This window comes from Artemia sp. Qi Xiang Cuo, chromosome 3 (genome assembly GCF_049724085.1).
Source record: "Artemia sp. Qi Xiang Cuo chromosome 3, ASM4972408v1, whole genome shotgun sequence".
In the NCBI taxonomy this organism is placed as follows: Eukaryota; Metazoa; Arthropoda; class Branchiopoda; order Anostraca; family Artemiidae; genus Artemia; species Artemia sp. Qi Xiang Cuo.
This window is the reverse complement of record NC_142796.1, coordinates 26,387,536-26,403,537: the sequence shown is the minus strand read 5'-3', so window position 1 is coordinate 26,403,537 and position 16,002 is coordinate 26,387,536. Positions and strand designations below refer to the sequence as shown.

At 35.4% G+C, this 16,002-nt stretch overlaps 1 protein-coding gene across 6 annotated transcripts in view; it reads left to right on the top strand.

Annotated features, from left to right (window-relative positions):
• CenB1A (Centaurin beta 1A) overlaps positions 1 to 15,166 on the top strand; it is a 163,418-nt gene extending 148,252 nt beyond the window's left edge. For 5 of the 6 annotated variants that reach the window (XM_089085696.1, XM_089085693.1, XM_089085692.1 and 2 more), the window contains 3 exons: positions 1,510 to 1,609; positions 4,513 to 4,633; positions 12,604 to 15,166. In XM_089085696.1, coding sequence (XP_088941822.1) covers positions 1,510 to 1,609; positions 4,513 to 4,633; positions 12,604 to 12,742 — 360 coding nt within the window. In that variant the 3' untranslated portion in view covers positions 12,743 to 15,166. Of the gene's footprint in view, positions 1 to 1,509; positions 1,610 to 4,512; positions 4,638 to 12,603 lie in introns of those variants that run through there. The other variant, XM_089085697.1, reaches the window with a different exon arrangement.
• The last annotated feature ends 836 nt before the right edge of the window (positions 15,167 to 16,002 follow it).

Genomic DNA, 16,002 nt, shown 5'->3' with positions numbered 1-16,002 from the left:
CCCTTCAATCTTCAATAATGTAGTTCTTGATGCACAGTCAGCTGTTCCCACATCAGTCATCTTTGCGGGTCTTGATTTATCTCTCGTATGTTATGCAGACGACATTCTGAATGTGAGCCGCACTATCCAGCGCATAAGCGAGACTTTCGCAACGCTACAATCTGAGTATGCGAAACTAGGTCTTCAGTTCAATGCTGAAAAGTCCGAAGTTGTATTCTTCAATTGGAAGCAAGCGTCGCTTAGGGATATTCCTCTCGGAAATAGTAGGATTAAGCGAGTAGATCATATCACCTACCTCAGTCTTCCCATTGGTTCGTCAGTAATGCACACGCGACAACTATTAAGTGCTCACATTGAGCGTAGAGTTAGGTTATCATATGCTTCTTTTGTATCTAATAAGTTATGGTTCAACCCCCATCTTCTTTCGAAACTTTTTAGCTCTCTTACTCTACCACATTATCTGTACATATTGCCGTTTTGGAAAATGCTCACAATTTCTGACAAGTCAAAATTCGTTCAGTTTTCTTCCGGTTCGCAAAATATCTTTTACCTTTTCCCTCTTGGACGTGCAATTCTTATCTGATTAGAAAATTCAGCATTGCTGACCCCATTATAGCCGTGGAAAAGCATATTCGTGCTTATAATTCCCGTTTAATGAAGTTGAATCATCTCTGGTCGTCAGTATTAACCCATTAGTTAAGATGTATTTTTTTTTTTTTTTTTTTTTTTTTTTTTTTTTTTTTTTAGTGTTTGTGTCCGCGCTTAGTGTAATTAGTGTTTGGTTGTTTTTTGTTTTTTTTTTGTTTTTTTTTTACCAATTGCGACTCGATGTAATAATCTTCGGATTATGTATGTTTGTTCAGAATCTAAGATCCTAAAAAAAAGAAAAGAAACATGCCTAGTAATTAAATAGTAGTATATCGTTGTTTTTTTCTTTATCGCTTTGTTAAATCTGATCTAAAAATTGATCTAGGACTCTGATTCAGTGGTCTTCAATAAAAACAGCCTGCAGAGCTCCTATGTTTCTATTTATTTCTTTTTTTGTTGTTGTTTTGCTTATTGCTCCGTCTTTTCCTTTTTTGTATGACGGGTTTTCCAATAAATAATAATAATAATAATAATCTGTTTCGTCATGATGTTTTATATTGTTCTTAAAATAAATTATGTATTTTAAAAATATTAAGAGTTACTTGAAGTGTATGCTATTAGCAAGTATTTCTTAAATATATACTCTAAACATTTCATTATAGCCCAGGGACCAGGGATGAAACCGGGTGGAAAGAGTAACAAAAAAAATGAGGTAATCGAAATTCTAGTCTAGGAATAAGTCGAACAAGAGAATTCATAATCTAAATCTCTGCATCCCCCCCCCTCACAAGAACCGTCGTCAGCATAGCTGACCCCTGCCTAGTATTTAGGAGGTTAAGAAATACAAATGGTTTTCCAAATGAACCATAAAACGTACTCTCTATTTTTTAAGTTTAATGAATTAAATTTTTCTATAATTAGGGGTCTGCAATGGCTTGTGAATTTTTGTTCCTAAATGGTGCTCGTGTAAACGTCCAAGATTCAGACGGCATGACACCTATTCGAATGGCTGCGGAACTAGGTAAGCTTGATTAATGTTATTTTTGGGACGCTTAGTCGGTTGATTTTGGTTTGTGAATTGTCTCTAGCTGACGAATCATACACTATTTTCGGTTCTTGCTTTAGGTTCCATAGAATGGCAACGAGAAAACAGCTCAAAGAAAGAAAAACAACATACGCAAAAAGTCTTTCATGTTCCCCAATAAGGCGTCTTAAATGAGGAAATCCATTAGATGTTAATTCTTTTTTCAACGCGGCTGCTTCTAGGGGCAGAAACCTCGCCAGTGCATTCAGTGGAAATCCAAAACACCAGCGACTGGACGATGCATTTTTCGGGATCAAATCCTTTAGATGGTATATTTCATGAGAGAATTGGTGAGCATGGAAAAGAACTCTTTGCACTGATGACTTATTAAGAATTATAGAGAATTATGACCAGAACATCATAGAGAAATGTTTAATGAGAGAAAGGGAATGGGAGGGGGGTTGGTTTTCAAGACTTTGTTCCTGAGCAAAAAGGAAAAAACAGATTAGCGAAAGTAAAAAGAATCATATTATTGGCATGTCACCATATCGTTTTAAACAAAAACTATTAACGCCACGAAAAATACACTGTCGTTGAGTTGCATTGAAATTGTGCATAAGCTCCCATAATCACGATAGTCTTACCGCTGAAACAGAGTAAAATAAAAACAGATTGTTCCTGGCTTTTTTTTTCTTTATATATATATATATATATATATATATATATATATATATATATATATATATATATATATATATATGCATATATATATATATATATATATATATATATATATATATATACGTATATATATATATATATATATATATATATATATATATATATATATATATATATATATATATATATGTATATATATGTATATATATATATATATATATATATATATATATATATATATATATATATATATAAAAGAAAAAAAAGCCAGGAACAATCTGTTTTTATTTTACTCTGTTTCAGCGGTAAGACTATCGTGATTATGGTAGCTTATGCACAATTTCAATGCAACTCAACAACAGTGTATTTTTCAGTGTATAAGACTATCGTTATTATGTTACCCTGAAACATGAAACATGCAAAATATGTATAGAACAATAACTTCTTTTCTTGTAGAAACCGTTAATTTTTCAGGAGCAAGTAAAGGTTTAATTTCGTTAGTATTTTCGCTGTTAACGGATAGGAGTAAGAGATACAACAACAAGGAGAAACCACAAAAACGTGTAGCCTTCACACTCAGAGAGCCACTTGACTGTTGGTGTCCGCTCGTGTATGGTAATTTGAGATAGAGCTGGCCTATCTTTTTCCTTTTACAGATGTGCCTTCCTTGATGGTGTCAAGGTGTCCACCATTTTCTCCACATCCGGAGATCCCCAGTCGCCACATTCAGGCCGGCTTGGGCAACCAAAGTGGGACATGAGTCACCCACCACTTGCCAGCCATCAGTGGCAAGCGGCACTTGATCTTCAGAACTGATACTACTAAGGGAACGTCTTTCTCTGCTTAGGAAGCTTTTTGGGGGGAGGGGGGTACATTATTTAATGCAGCTGGAAAACTACTCTTGGGGACCTCTTACTTTTTCTTTTTACTTGCTAAATTGTCCAGATCGATGTCTGCAGTCCATTGTCTCGTTGCGAAACTAATTTGTTAATTATTTTCTAAAAAAATATGCAGTACAGTACAAAAGAGAAAGGAAAATTTTTATCACCCCTCTTTTTGTTCTTCTTGATCTGCTTCTCGTGTATAGCAGTATTGATTTTAATAGATTTCTGTTTTGAATTTCGAGTGTATATTTAGATAAATCTAGTTGGCGGACGAAAGGGGAAAATTAGTAATCTCGCCTATGGTAAAAAACAAATTGTTGTCATATGGAATTTGACTAAAATGATTGAGTTGGGGTGATAAAGTTAGCTTTTTTAGCAAGAGGTGACAGAAGGATTCTGTCACCTCTTGCCGTGTCCTGTTAAGTGTTAAAGTTGTATATCAACAAACTTTGGTATTTACGATTTTCACGACGTGGTCGGTTTTACTATTCGAGATGCGTTTTAGGAATTTCGTTCCTAGGCAGGAACTAGGTCAATTGCTCCTTGAGATTCTTAAGGATGAAAATCGTTAAGGTAAAGAAAAACAAGCGCATTTTTAACGCTTAGGGTGGCAGTACAAGAAACCCTGATGTTTGAAATGAGGAATAAAAAGGTCAGAAAACATAAAAAAGAACGGAATTCTTGTTGATCAAAATTAAACCTGTACATCCTTCTTAAAGTAAGAGATCAATAAAACATTACTGGCTGTGTCTTTCACCTAGTTTGTGATCTGGTTGCAACACTGCTTCTTTTTAGGGGAGGGGGGGGGGCAAAATGTGGAAGAATTGTGTCATCTAATTTTCTATTAATTTTGTTGTTAATTTCATTTTATCTTCAATGACTTAAATAATTTTCTTTTCATGAGCTATTCAGTAATTCAATAGGTGCATTTCTAATATTCAACAAATTGATTTATCGTATTTATATTTGGAAGATCTAGCTGAAATGTTATTCATTATGTTATTATAAAGCTAATGAGTGGCCATTTTTCAATCATTTGCATTTTTGTTCCGTTTAATGTTTTCTTTCCATTTCCAAACTTAACATACCTGTCCTGATGGCGGATCGAAATATGTCAAATAAATACGGAACTCATAGTCAAATCATGACACCATTTGCGAATCAGATTAATAGTTTTGGAAATAACGCCTAAATAGTCATGTAGAACGGTTACTGTCGTTAAATTTGCTAGCGCCTCGTATTTGCGCATTTTAAGTAAAAGTATTAATCTAAAACTTAGCTCTTCATAGAACTGGTAACTTCAGTCCGTTTCTGATAGGCTTTGTCGAATTCTAGGTCATATATCTCAAGTTGGTCTATTACTGAAACACAGAGCTGACCAAGATATACCGGATAATTCTGGACAAACTCCTTTAGATATTGCAGTCCAAATAGCCAACGCTGATATAGTTACTCTGTAAGTATTTACTATCCGTGATTCAAGCTTCATTTCTACTATTGCTGCTTCAAATATCTTTTGGTTTGGGTGTGCTCATTCCCAAATTAATTTGGACTTAGACCTTCTTATTTAATATCTATTTTCTATTCTTTAAAACAGTGAAGGATGTTATTTTTTTTTACAAAAGGTTAAGCTGATTGTGATTCAAGGCCGTCTATAGAATGGGGGGTCAGGATCGCTTTGGCCCTATAGAAGAGTCTAAAATTACGCAGATTTTCAATCCATATGTAAAAAATCTATCTGAACTATCCCATCTACCAGGAAATTTGTTGTACAAATACTGTTAAAAAAAAGGTGAAAAATATTTTAAAATTAAAAAATTATAGCGCAAAATTTGTACTGATCGAGCATTATGGCAAGATGTGAATGAGCAAGCATTCACATCTTGCCTAAAATTCAAATAACAACCCAATATTTTAATTCTTCAAAATAAAAAATATGTTAGTTAAAAAGAAACACAAGAGTTATTTATAAAAGTTTCTCAAAAAACAATTAAAGGGCCTTACTGATAACCCATACATAATAACCCATTCTTAAAACTAGCAGCAATTGCTATGAATGGAACATTGACCATCAAAACAAAGCGAAGTTGAAATGACTAGTCACAGATAACAGATATGGATAACTGCTTTGGATGTATAGGTTAATCATAAAATGAATAATCAATTCCATCTAAAAACAAACGGAAATTACCACAAATAAGTGTAGGGCTACCGCCTCCTAAACATTCTAAAGATTAGATCATCATCTGCACTTTACTGACAATAAAATATATTTTAACACTTATCCTCTTATTATTACAACATTGAGAAACTAAAAGTTACTGAGTCTTTCAGGAACTAATATCATTATGCTCTAAGAATCAGTCTACGTTCATTAGCTCTCCTGTAATTTTGATTATGGTTGTGATTTCCTTTAATCTGCTGTCGATGCTAGGAAATATAAAAAACAGACTGTTCAAAATGCATATCGCTTTCTGTAAAGCACGAATGACACTCAGGCCTTTTACAGGGTGTGAGAGGGATTATAGGGTAGCCATATTCTCATTCGCAGTAACTCTTATTTGTAAGCCTTGATTAGCCACGTGATATTATTTTGTTATCGTTTTTGTTGTTGTTATGACAAATAAAAACACACTTCTCGAAATACAAATTTTTCAAGACACATTTTGTATTCAATGAGGTGTAAGTTGCGCTCTGGCCATTCTCTTCTATCCGGTTTATGTTTTACTTGATTATCCATGTTAGCCTCTGTTTTACGATTCACTTACTCTTCCATAGAAGTATTCATAGTAATTTAAGTCCGTCTTAAGTTCGAATTTCTATGCTACTTTGTTTCTGCTTGTTTTAGATTGTTCTACCTTTCTTAGAAAACCTTGTTTATAAAGCTCAAAGACTTTTCTTGGAGTGAGGGTTTCAATCTTTTGACTAGTAAGGCTTTGAAGATATTAATTGACTCTAGAAAATATTAATTGCTATTTTTTGTTTCCAACCTTTAATCCTAGTTCTTTTTTGAAGAGTAAAGTGGAAAGCTCTTCTGATATCATTTTGACAATTTTCTCTCAGTGGAATGGAAACTACTACCACTCCTACTACTACTAACAACTCACCGCAGCACCAAGCCGCCTGAGGCCAACACAGCGACGCACGCTCCTCCTTCATCCCAATCTATTCAAAGCTTCCTTTTTTACACCCGCCCACGAAGTTCCCATTTCCTTTAAATCTTTCTTTATGACGTCCTCCCACCCCAGACGGGGACGACCTGCTTTCCGTTTAGCCCTAGATGGTTGGCTGAAAAGAACAATCTTCGGCAATCTGTCATCCTTCATCCGCACAACGTGCCCTTGCCACCTCAGCCGTTCTTTGATTATAGCCCTTGAGAGCGGTATTGAACCACATTTTTCGTATAGCCTATTGTTTGAAATACGGTCAGTCAGCCGGGTACCCAGAACAATCCTTAAGCAATTGCTCTGGAAAACATCTAGCAAATCTTCAGCCGTTTTTCGGAGCGTCCATGCTTCAGAGCCATATTTGACCACTGTCATCACTGTAGCTTCTAATATTCTAATCTTGGTTTGCAGATTTATCTTCCTATTCTTCCAAACTTTTTTTAACTATGAAAAAACACACCGAGCCTTGGCTATTCTACTTTTAACATCTTCACTGAATCGCTTGCTCATAATCTATGAAACTTAGGACCAAAGGTGTTTGAAAACTCAGGCACTTCTCAATTATTAGCCTAAGAGTGAAAATTTGGTCAACACATCCTCTACCTTTTCTACAACTCTACTGTTCTTAAAACTTTGTCTACGGCATCTCTCAGTCTAAAAAGTATCATATTACTAAGTAATTTACTACCTACAGAGACCAGACTAATGCCAGACTAGCCGCCATATTTAAGACCAGACTAGCCGCCATATTTAAGAAACTCATTTACAACCCTGTCAACACCTGGAGCCTTATTATTTTTTAATCCTTTTAGTACCGTTGCTAATTCTTCCTCACAAAACAAATCTTCTTTCACATCCAAGGTATCACAAACTTTTTTAGTTTACTCCGTATCTTTTCTTGCAACTCTGTCTCGGTTAAGCAAATTCTCAAAATGTTCGGCCCATCTCTCTTTAGTTTTTTCCTTGTCGCTAATTGCGGCCCCAATCCTATCTTTAACTGGGCCAAGTCCGGATTGACTACTCCCTCTCAATTTGTTAACATGCCAGTACAATATTTTACTATTATGCCGTCTAGATGCATCTTCCAGATCCTCGGCAATTTTATCCATGGCCTCCAATCCGCCTCTGCTTAATTCATAATTTAATGCTTTCTCTACTTTCTTTACATTCCTTTTGTTTGTATATGATCTATCACTCAGATAATTGTTGTGCAAGTCCTTTCTCCTTTCTATTAAACGCAAAGCTTTTTCACTAATGACTTAGCTGCAGTTCTAGCTTTCTTCCCTAATACACCTTCAGCAACTTTACAAATCATTTTTCTAAAATGATTCCAACCGTCTTCCACATTATCAAATTATAAACTCTTTAAGTTTAGTGTTCTACTGTTCCTGGAAAGTTTCTCTCAAATTCTGATCCTGAAGTCTACTAACATCATAACTTCCCGGGAGGTAGTTACCCTTCCGATATTTCAGCTTTAAATTAACCCTTGATACTACTAGATGGTTATCTTTACTTTTAACATCAATAACGGCACTCCTATATACCCTAATATCTTGTATTAATCCTGCCAGTCTCCGGTTTACTATAACATAATCAATAAGGTTTTCTGTGTTACCATCACGTGAATACAATATCAACTTATGAGTCATTTTATGACCAAACATCGTATTTGTTAAAACTAGATTGTTATGCCTAAAAAATGCAAACGCGTGTATCCATTATTGTTTTCTTTTCCTATACCAAAATTACCAAGGCTAGGATACCATCTATCCCTATTTCTACCAGCCTGGGCGTTAATATCTCTCAGTAATAACATCATACTTCTACCTGGGACCCTGTCCATTTGCTCATGTAACTGCAAGTAAAATGCATCTGAGTCACTAGTATCTCCATCAGTCGGTTCTACAGGGCCGTATGCAATTATAACTGATACCCTGCGCTTTCTAGTCATAAAATGAGCAATTAGTATTCTATTATTAATACCTTCCCAGCCTTAACAAGACTTAGCGGCTTCCTTATTCATCATGAGCCCTACTCCCCGTCTATGTACCCCATCCTTCCTGCCTGAGTAAACAAATTCTAAATCACCTAATTTCGTGTTTCATACCCCTGAGATATGAGTTTCTGAAACTCCTAATAAATCCAGTTCGAATCGTCTGAATTCGTCGGTCAAATTGTCGATACGATAGTCATTTTTTAACGTCGTAATATTCCAAGTTCCAATTTGCATGTTCTTTAAATCACTTAAATTATTTTTGCCTCTGGAAAAGTAATGATCCCGCATACCATTGCAGGGCGGGGATCACATATCTTCTCAGGTCTGCACCGAAGAGCTTAAACCGACTTAGAACCAGACAGCAAGAAGGCCCTGGGACCTCCAGTATGAATGGACGCTTTGTGCCATTCTTGGCCCATCTTGGTCATGACATGGTTTTCAGTACTTGGCGATGTTCTATCAGCAAGAGTTAAAATCTTGAATAGACGATCTCAAGCCGATTACCTCCGACTCATTATACATTCATGCCTACAAATATTATGCTACTACGGGGAGGCAGTCCATAATAGATAAATTAGCTAGGAAGAGGTTTTTCAGCCCGAAAACGCCCATGCAAACAAACCAAGCCCAGAAGAATTGTCCATTAGTCAGAATCCCGTGCGAATGCTGTGTCGTTTACTAGGCTATAATTTCCTCGAGGGGCGCCACTCATCAAGTGGGAATAGAGTTGACCGTAAGGTCCCCAGTCTTGCAGGTACCCCAAAAAGGTCGAGGCAGCCCTTTGCAGAGGCCGTTGTCCATAGATCTGGATCTTACGCCCTGCCGCAGTTGTCCTCCTATAGAGGATCCTCCCTCGATGGTGTTCTGCATCACCATGCAATTTAACCCATTACTGGGAGAAAGTTTGTAATTCATGGGACTTGTGGACAAACCAGTGAGCCCTTTTGAGTGTACATTGAGGGGCTTTCTTCCTCCTCCGCCTGTAGGTATGACCCCGGGCGAGGGTGCCCTAGTTTCTATTATGGACCCCTAGGGACAAGGTCCCCCCTTGGTCCGTGCCTCCTATGGAGATACCCTACATATCTATAGGGCGTTCCCCTATCGCCACCTGGAGACACGCTGAATGGCCTGGGGGAGGCCAGGAACATAAAAATGAACTTAATTAAAAATATTATCTTTTCTTTAAGCATGGAAAATGATATAGTCTTCTGTATGACTTTTTAAACATCAAACTATTAAAGAGAAGAATGAACGAAGTTATACAGAAGACTTTTTGGTTTTCTTATTTAATATAACTCAACATTAGCTAATTTGTTGTTTTTTTCCCCAGGGCGATCATGTCGATCCAACGGTTCTAAAATATCGAGAAAGGGCTCATTTGAACGAAAATCAAAGTTCCTGATGTCCCCCTTATATCACCAAAAAGATTGGATGGCTACTAGCCCCCCTACCACGTCCCTTTTTTCCCAAAAAAATTTTGACCAAAAGTTTGAGATAGCCATTTTGTTTAGCAAAGTTAAAAGGTTCCAACACTATACCTTTAGATTTAACATGACCCACGTAGCCCCTGAAGACAGGTCTGGGTATGAAAGTATGCTAAGGATAATGTACGATCTGCAAAAACCGGTTTCTCAGCCACAAAGACAAATGACGGGTGACAGAATGCATTGGACCTGTATAACTTGTGCTACATATTTGCATATGAGGGGGTTGGGGGCAAGGTTAGGTTACTTTACCCCCAGACGCCCCTAATGTGCAAATATATAGCCCTAATTATACTGTTTTATAAACTAAAGTATTGTATTTTCATCATATTTTGGCATATTTCATTAGGATTAACCTAACTTTACTTCTTGGGTGTGTTCCGTATAATTAACAAGTACCTCTTCTTTTTTAGAAAAGCAATAAGACCGATGGTTATCGAAATTTCTTAAGAGTGGGACACATTTTTCCATGAGATTGTAAAAACTCCATTTTCAAAATTGTCACTGGTGTCCCAGTAATTATACTAGCTTAACTAGAGTAAAAAGAAAATAGTTTCTACATTTTTTGGGGGAAAACAGGGGTTTCGGATCGACATTTTTGCTTGAGAAAAAACAAAACATCATTCTAAAGATATTTCTCCACATCTAGGGGGGATAATTTTACTTAATTACTGTAGGTGCACCTGTATAGAAGAAGGTAAAGAAACAAAGAAAATATCAATTACAATGATAAAGAGTATTATAAATCTAGTGATCTTTGGTCAATAATCTAGTGATTTATGAGCTGATTTAGGGATTTTTTCAAGAATCTAGTGATTTTGTTTCTCATCGGTTGGCAACCCTGGCTTTACCGCGCAGTAGTGAAAGTACAATGCTACTTAACGTATTATTGTCAACTTGATTATATATCCAGCAGATTAACAAAGAAAACAGCAAAAAAGAAAAGAAATGCAAGCAAAACTTCTTAAAATTCCTAAAAGCCCAAAATATTGAAAGATTTTAAAACCGCCAAAATGACAAATTTTAATCAAAAAAAGGATTAGTAGGGAGGAATACAACAGAGATTGTGATAAAAAGGTTTTAGTACCTCTAGTTAAAAAACTGCGAAGCCTAGTTTTATACACTATCCACTAAAATTAAGCCATATATCAAGTTACCATTGTTTTCCTTTCTGATAAGTAATTGAAAGTTGTAAGAAATTCCTTTTTTATGATGAAGACAAAATATCTTAGGGAAACCAAATATAAGCTTTATTACCTAAGAAATTTCCTTCACATTCCTACTGTCAAAATTTCGATTCGATTATCATCAGATAAGTATTCCTAAAAAAAAAACTTAGGTCTAATAGGGCACTAATTTTGTTTAGCTTAGTGACTGGAAGAATAAGCTATGCAGAACATCGCCTGTATCATGTCTTCTTTGATTATCTTTAATAGCCAGACATTTGGGTTTCAAAAGGAAATAGAGAAATGAAAACAATCCGTTTTCTATACTCTGATCCCGAGGAGAATTAACTTGCATTAATTTTAGATTCGAGAAAAAATAATAATTCTGAATTCTTGCGAAGGGACATTACCAAATCTCTAATCTCTAAAATCTCTTCTGTTAACGTAATTTTAACTATTACCAATTATATTATTATGTGTTAATCTGCCCAATTATTATATTATATTATTATATTTGTGTTTGTTTTCTGTCCTAGGATTCAATATCTGTTGTCAATCCTAACAACACAAAATACTAAATCAAAGAAATTGTAAAAAAAAAAAAGAGAATCACGTGTTTTGAAGAATTAAGCTAAGGGCACTAGTGCAAGAATTGTTTGCCTTACGAAATTATATATGCTAGGTGGAAAATGTGTAGGCTGATGTAGAAAACAACAGTATGACCTCTGTGCTTGTAACATTTCATTTTTGTTCTTTGAAATTCTAGTTTGGTTTTTATAATTCTCCAAACACATGAAAAAAGCAAAAAAAAAGTATAAGGTTTATCCATTCGAGATCAAAAGTTCACAGAAAAGTATTTTGATAGAGGATTTCCGTGAATAGCATCAGTTGACAGAACTTGTATTCATGTTGTGTTTGCGCAGGATTGTCTCTTCCCCTAGTGTAGCTGTTTAGAAAAAAAAAGTGTCATAGTTGTTGCTGTTGCGTAAAAAAATTTACAAATTGTAGCAAGGAATCTTTTTTTAACTCAATAGACTGGAGGACAGACCAACTAAAATGGCCTAAATAGGCAACTAAACTGTCCTCACTAGTAAATGTCGTGGCCGTCGTGATGTTATCCTGGTATGTGGGAAGCTTGCCCCTATTTTAAGATTAAAATTTTACTCCCAGGTGTTTGAGCGCTTAAAATTTCCCTTCATTTTTTTGCATCATTTGTCTTATTTCGGGGACATTGCTGAACTTAACCCCCTCCTCCTCGAAATGGCGTCTTCCTGGAAACACACTTGTTTGGGTTTCACGAAAATTTACTGGTTTACCCCAAGAGGGGAGAAGGTCCGGGCTTAGAATCCTTCTTTTAATTTGAACAGGATACATCTCTCTCTCTCTCTCTCTCTCTCTCTCTCTCTCTCTCTCTCTCTCTCTCTCTCTCTCTCTCTCTCTCTCTCTCTCTCTCTCTCTCTCTCTCTCTCTCTCTCTCTCTCTCTCTCTCGCTCTCTCTCTCACTCTCTCGCCCTCTCTTTCTCTCTTATCTGGCAGTGATGTACTAAACATAAAGATAACTGGTTTATTTCATCCATCTCCATGTTTAATTATTGTTTGTCATTATCTTTTAGGCTTAGAATCTCTAAATTAAACGATGAAATGCGTGAAACAGAAAGTGGAGGTGACGCCGCGTTCCAGGAAGTTGTGAGGGAGTATACTGAGATTAATAGCGAACAATCGACTTTCAAGTTTCGCTTTCCTAAATTTTAAGCTTTCGACGGTGCTTTAAACTAGATCTGAAAATAGTTAGTTATTTAAGATAGCTTCATTTTTAACTTTTTAAGGACTCACGAGTTGCTTGTAAAATCTGTGATTGTTCAGTAATATAAAATGTAGGCTGAACTAAGCGAGGAACAACGAGTTTTTTTTCGCTTGCGCTTATTATCCCTCTAATATATCATTCGGAGGAACGAACCAAGGATGGGAGGTGGGACTTTAGGCTTTTACCCACGCACCCCAGTCTTGAAATTTTCACGACTTTCCCTATTAATTTTGTTCGTATTATTTGCCATTTTCTTGCTTTGTTTTGTTAAAAATGTACCTCTTCCAATACTAATTTGTACGTGCGTGTTACTGATAGGTATTCCAAGGGGAAAACACTAAATGATCACTTTATTTAAAAAAAAATATATATTTCTAATAAGCTTCTTTCTTCTTCTTTTTTTTGTCTGACTTTCAAGATTTCGAATCTCCTTTTTAATTCTCTCGCTTGGAGTGATATACGGTATATAAAATTAAAGGTTGACAGGCGAAGTGTTTTCCTTGAGTGTTTAAGAGCCTACTTATGCAGACAGTCAGCTGAACTTTTTCCCAAAAGTTAGTGTTTTCGGTGAATTATTGTATGTTAAACAGGCATGAAAGCTGAAAGATTTTATGTTTATGTTGATCAATATAAGACAAAAGATTTGTATGATTCATGTATAAAATTAGATGTTTATCTAGAGATGCCGGAGCTTGAAACTTAATGCAGAAAGAATATATGGATTGGACAACAAATTTGGAATGCTGACAAAATACCGCAATTTCTAGCCTTAAAAAGCAACTTTCTGTACTGGCTTTTAGCTACATTTTTTCCACTTCCGGCAATTTTTTTCCAACTTAGTTTTACGACCTTCTGGAAAAAATTGTCTCCAAATTTTGGAGCTTTATTTCTCCGAAGTATATTGCACGCCCGACCGTTATCCTTTCTTATCTCAAGTAGGCTATTAAATCCTGATGTGGGTTTAACATCGGGAGTAAGCGATCATAAATTTGGTTTTGATTTGCACTTACTTATTATTAATTGTTTTGAGTTGCGTTAATTTGCTATTAATTTCACCTGTTGTCGCGATGGCAAAGGGTAGGGTGGCGAAAATTAAATACGATTCAAGGAGGGAAATATAAAACAGGCTCTAATGCTAAATACAGGGAATTAAAGTTCTTATGCTTTGAAGAAAGGCCATATTTTATGAATCTGGCGCTTGGATATCCTCAAGGAATGCAGCCAGACATTTGCCTCGTTTTTGTCGTTAGGTTAATTTGAAATTAAGGGTTATCAACCAGTGGTCCTAGAATGGGTGCTGGAAATCGGGTCGTGATTTTAGAAAGGATTTCTGTACAATTACTTAGTACGGTGTATATTTAAATTAATATCTCAGTGATAATATGTTAACCTATTCTATAGGTGATATGAGATTGTATTATGAACTTCAAAGAGTTTCAATTCAAAGGGTTCTTGTTATCTGAAACCTTTGGTTTCAGATAATGCGATGCCTGAAATTTAGCAAGAAAGGATGTTCGAAACTGTTCTTTTTCTTTAAGCTTCACCTAAAAACATACGAACCTTTTCTCTTGGTTTCCGCCTATCTTTTGCATTATTGAACGTTAATAATTTTTTCGGTATATTTTAGTTAGATTTCTTATTAATCTTTTAAAGTTCAAGCTAGTTTTTAATTTAATAAGAGATTTAGAAAGAAAATATGCTCTCGCGTGTTCGAATTGTATATAAACCGCATGTTTAAAATGTAAATGTCTTATTCGTTTCATGACAGATGCGTCATTTTAATATTAGGATTCCTGTTAAATTTAGCTAGGCCTTATCTGGGAGTGTTTGAGGTTACCCCGTTCTAATAACTCCTCTCTCCTCTCCCAATCGTATTACTATAGTAATCAAATTGTAATGTGTTAATTAAGCTATCACGTGGTTTTGAAAATCTGCCAAAACCACTATCCCACTGATTGAAACTATTCTAAATAAAAAGTGAATTTCATATTTTATAGATTTTCTTATGGTCGATACTGTGCTCAAAGGTCCTGAGCTCCAAAAAATATAGCTAATAAGGAATGTTTATGCTAATAAAACTGCTGAGATTTATTAATTAGTCCATGAGTCTTTCTTCTCTTATTTTTTTTTTTTTTTTTTTTTCATTTTCAGCATTCAGACCCTATTTATAGGCCTGAATTGAAAATAACTACAAAATTGCCGACGACCATATTCAATGTCGTTTACTATCATTAGATCACTTATGTCAATCATGTACACAAGAAACCGGCCTATTGCTGTTTCTACCAGGAGGAGGAACCTTGATGAGAACTTTGCTGATAATATCATCCAATTTTTTGTTAATTAAGATTACAGAAAAAACTTTTAACGTATCTGGTCTAAAGCCATTCTTCTCTGATTTTTGCTTTCTTTGTGACCAGGCCTTATTTTCGAGACGTACGTGCAAAAAAAAACATTAAAAAAACTCGAATACTTAATGCCGATCAGTTACATAAGAAAGCTGCTACTCCTTTCACTAATAAGACAAGATTTCCACGAAATCGCCTTATTTCTAATAAAAAAGGAGATTTGATTATTTCTAAGAGGCATACTGTTCTAAGATGAGCTTCTTTTTTTCATCGTGTTCTTTTATGTAGAGAATTAGTGTGTTCGCAGTATCATTAAAAAAAAGGTCTGTTGTTATTATGTTAGACAGGGAAGGTAACACCTACCATGCCGACCCTGAAGGTGTGTTCGCAGTAGTAACTCAGGTCCAATAGAAACAGTATCATGTCTATAGACTAACTTCGTAAATTTAAAAAAAAAAAACTCAGACTAAGTTTCGGTAAAATGACAACCACAAACCTTGCATAACGCTGTAGTTGAAAGCTGCTTCTTGTTACATTCCTTTTGTTTCGTCTCTGTTTATTGTTTATGGAGTAAAGAAAATTTGTTAGAAAGTTATAGGAATTTTGTGGAGAATTACGATACCAAACTAGTTCTATGTGATTGTGTAATACTCTTGTAAGTGATTCTAGAAATTGGAGTGTGGTGCTGAGGGCGAAACGCGTGTCTTCCTATTGCTTTAGATTTGATTTGAGTGTATTTTTTCTGAATTATTGTGACTCTGTTGAAAATATTGCATTTGCGCTTCCTAAAACAAATATATTTCTGTTATTCTAACTTTTGACTCCAATTTTCTTATTTATTAGTAAAAATACGTGTGTAG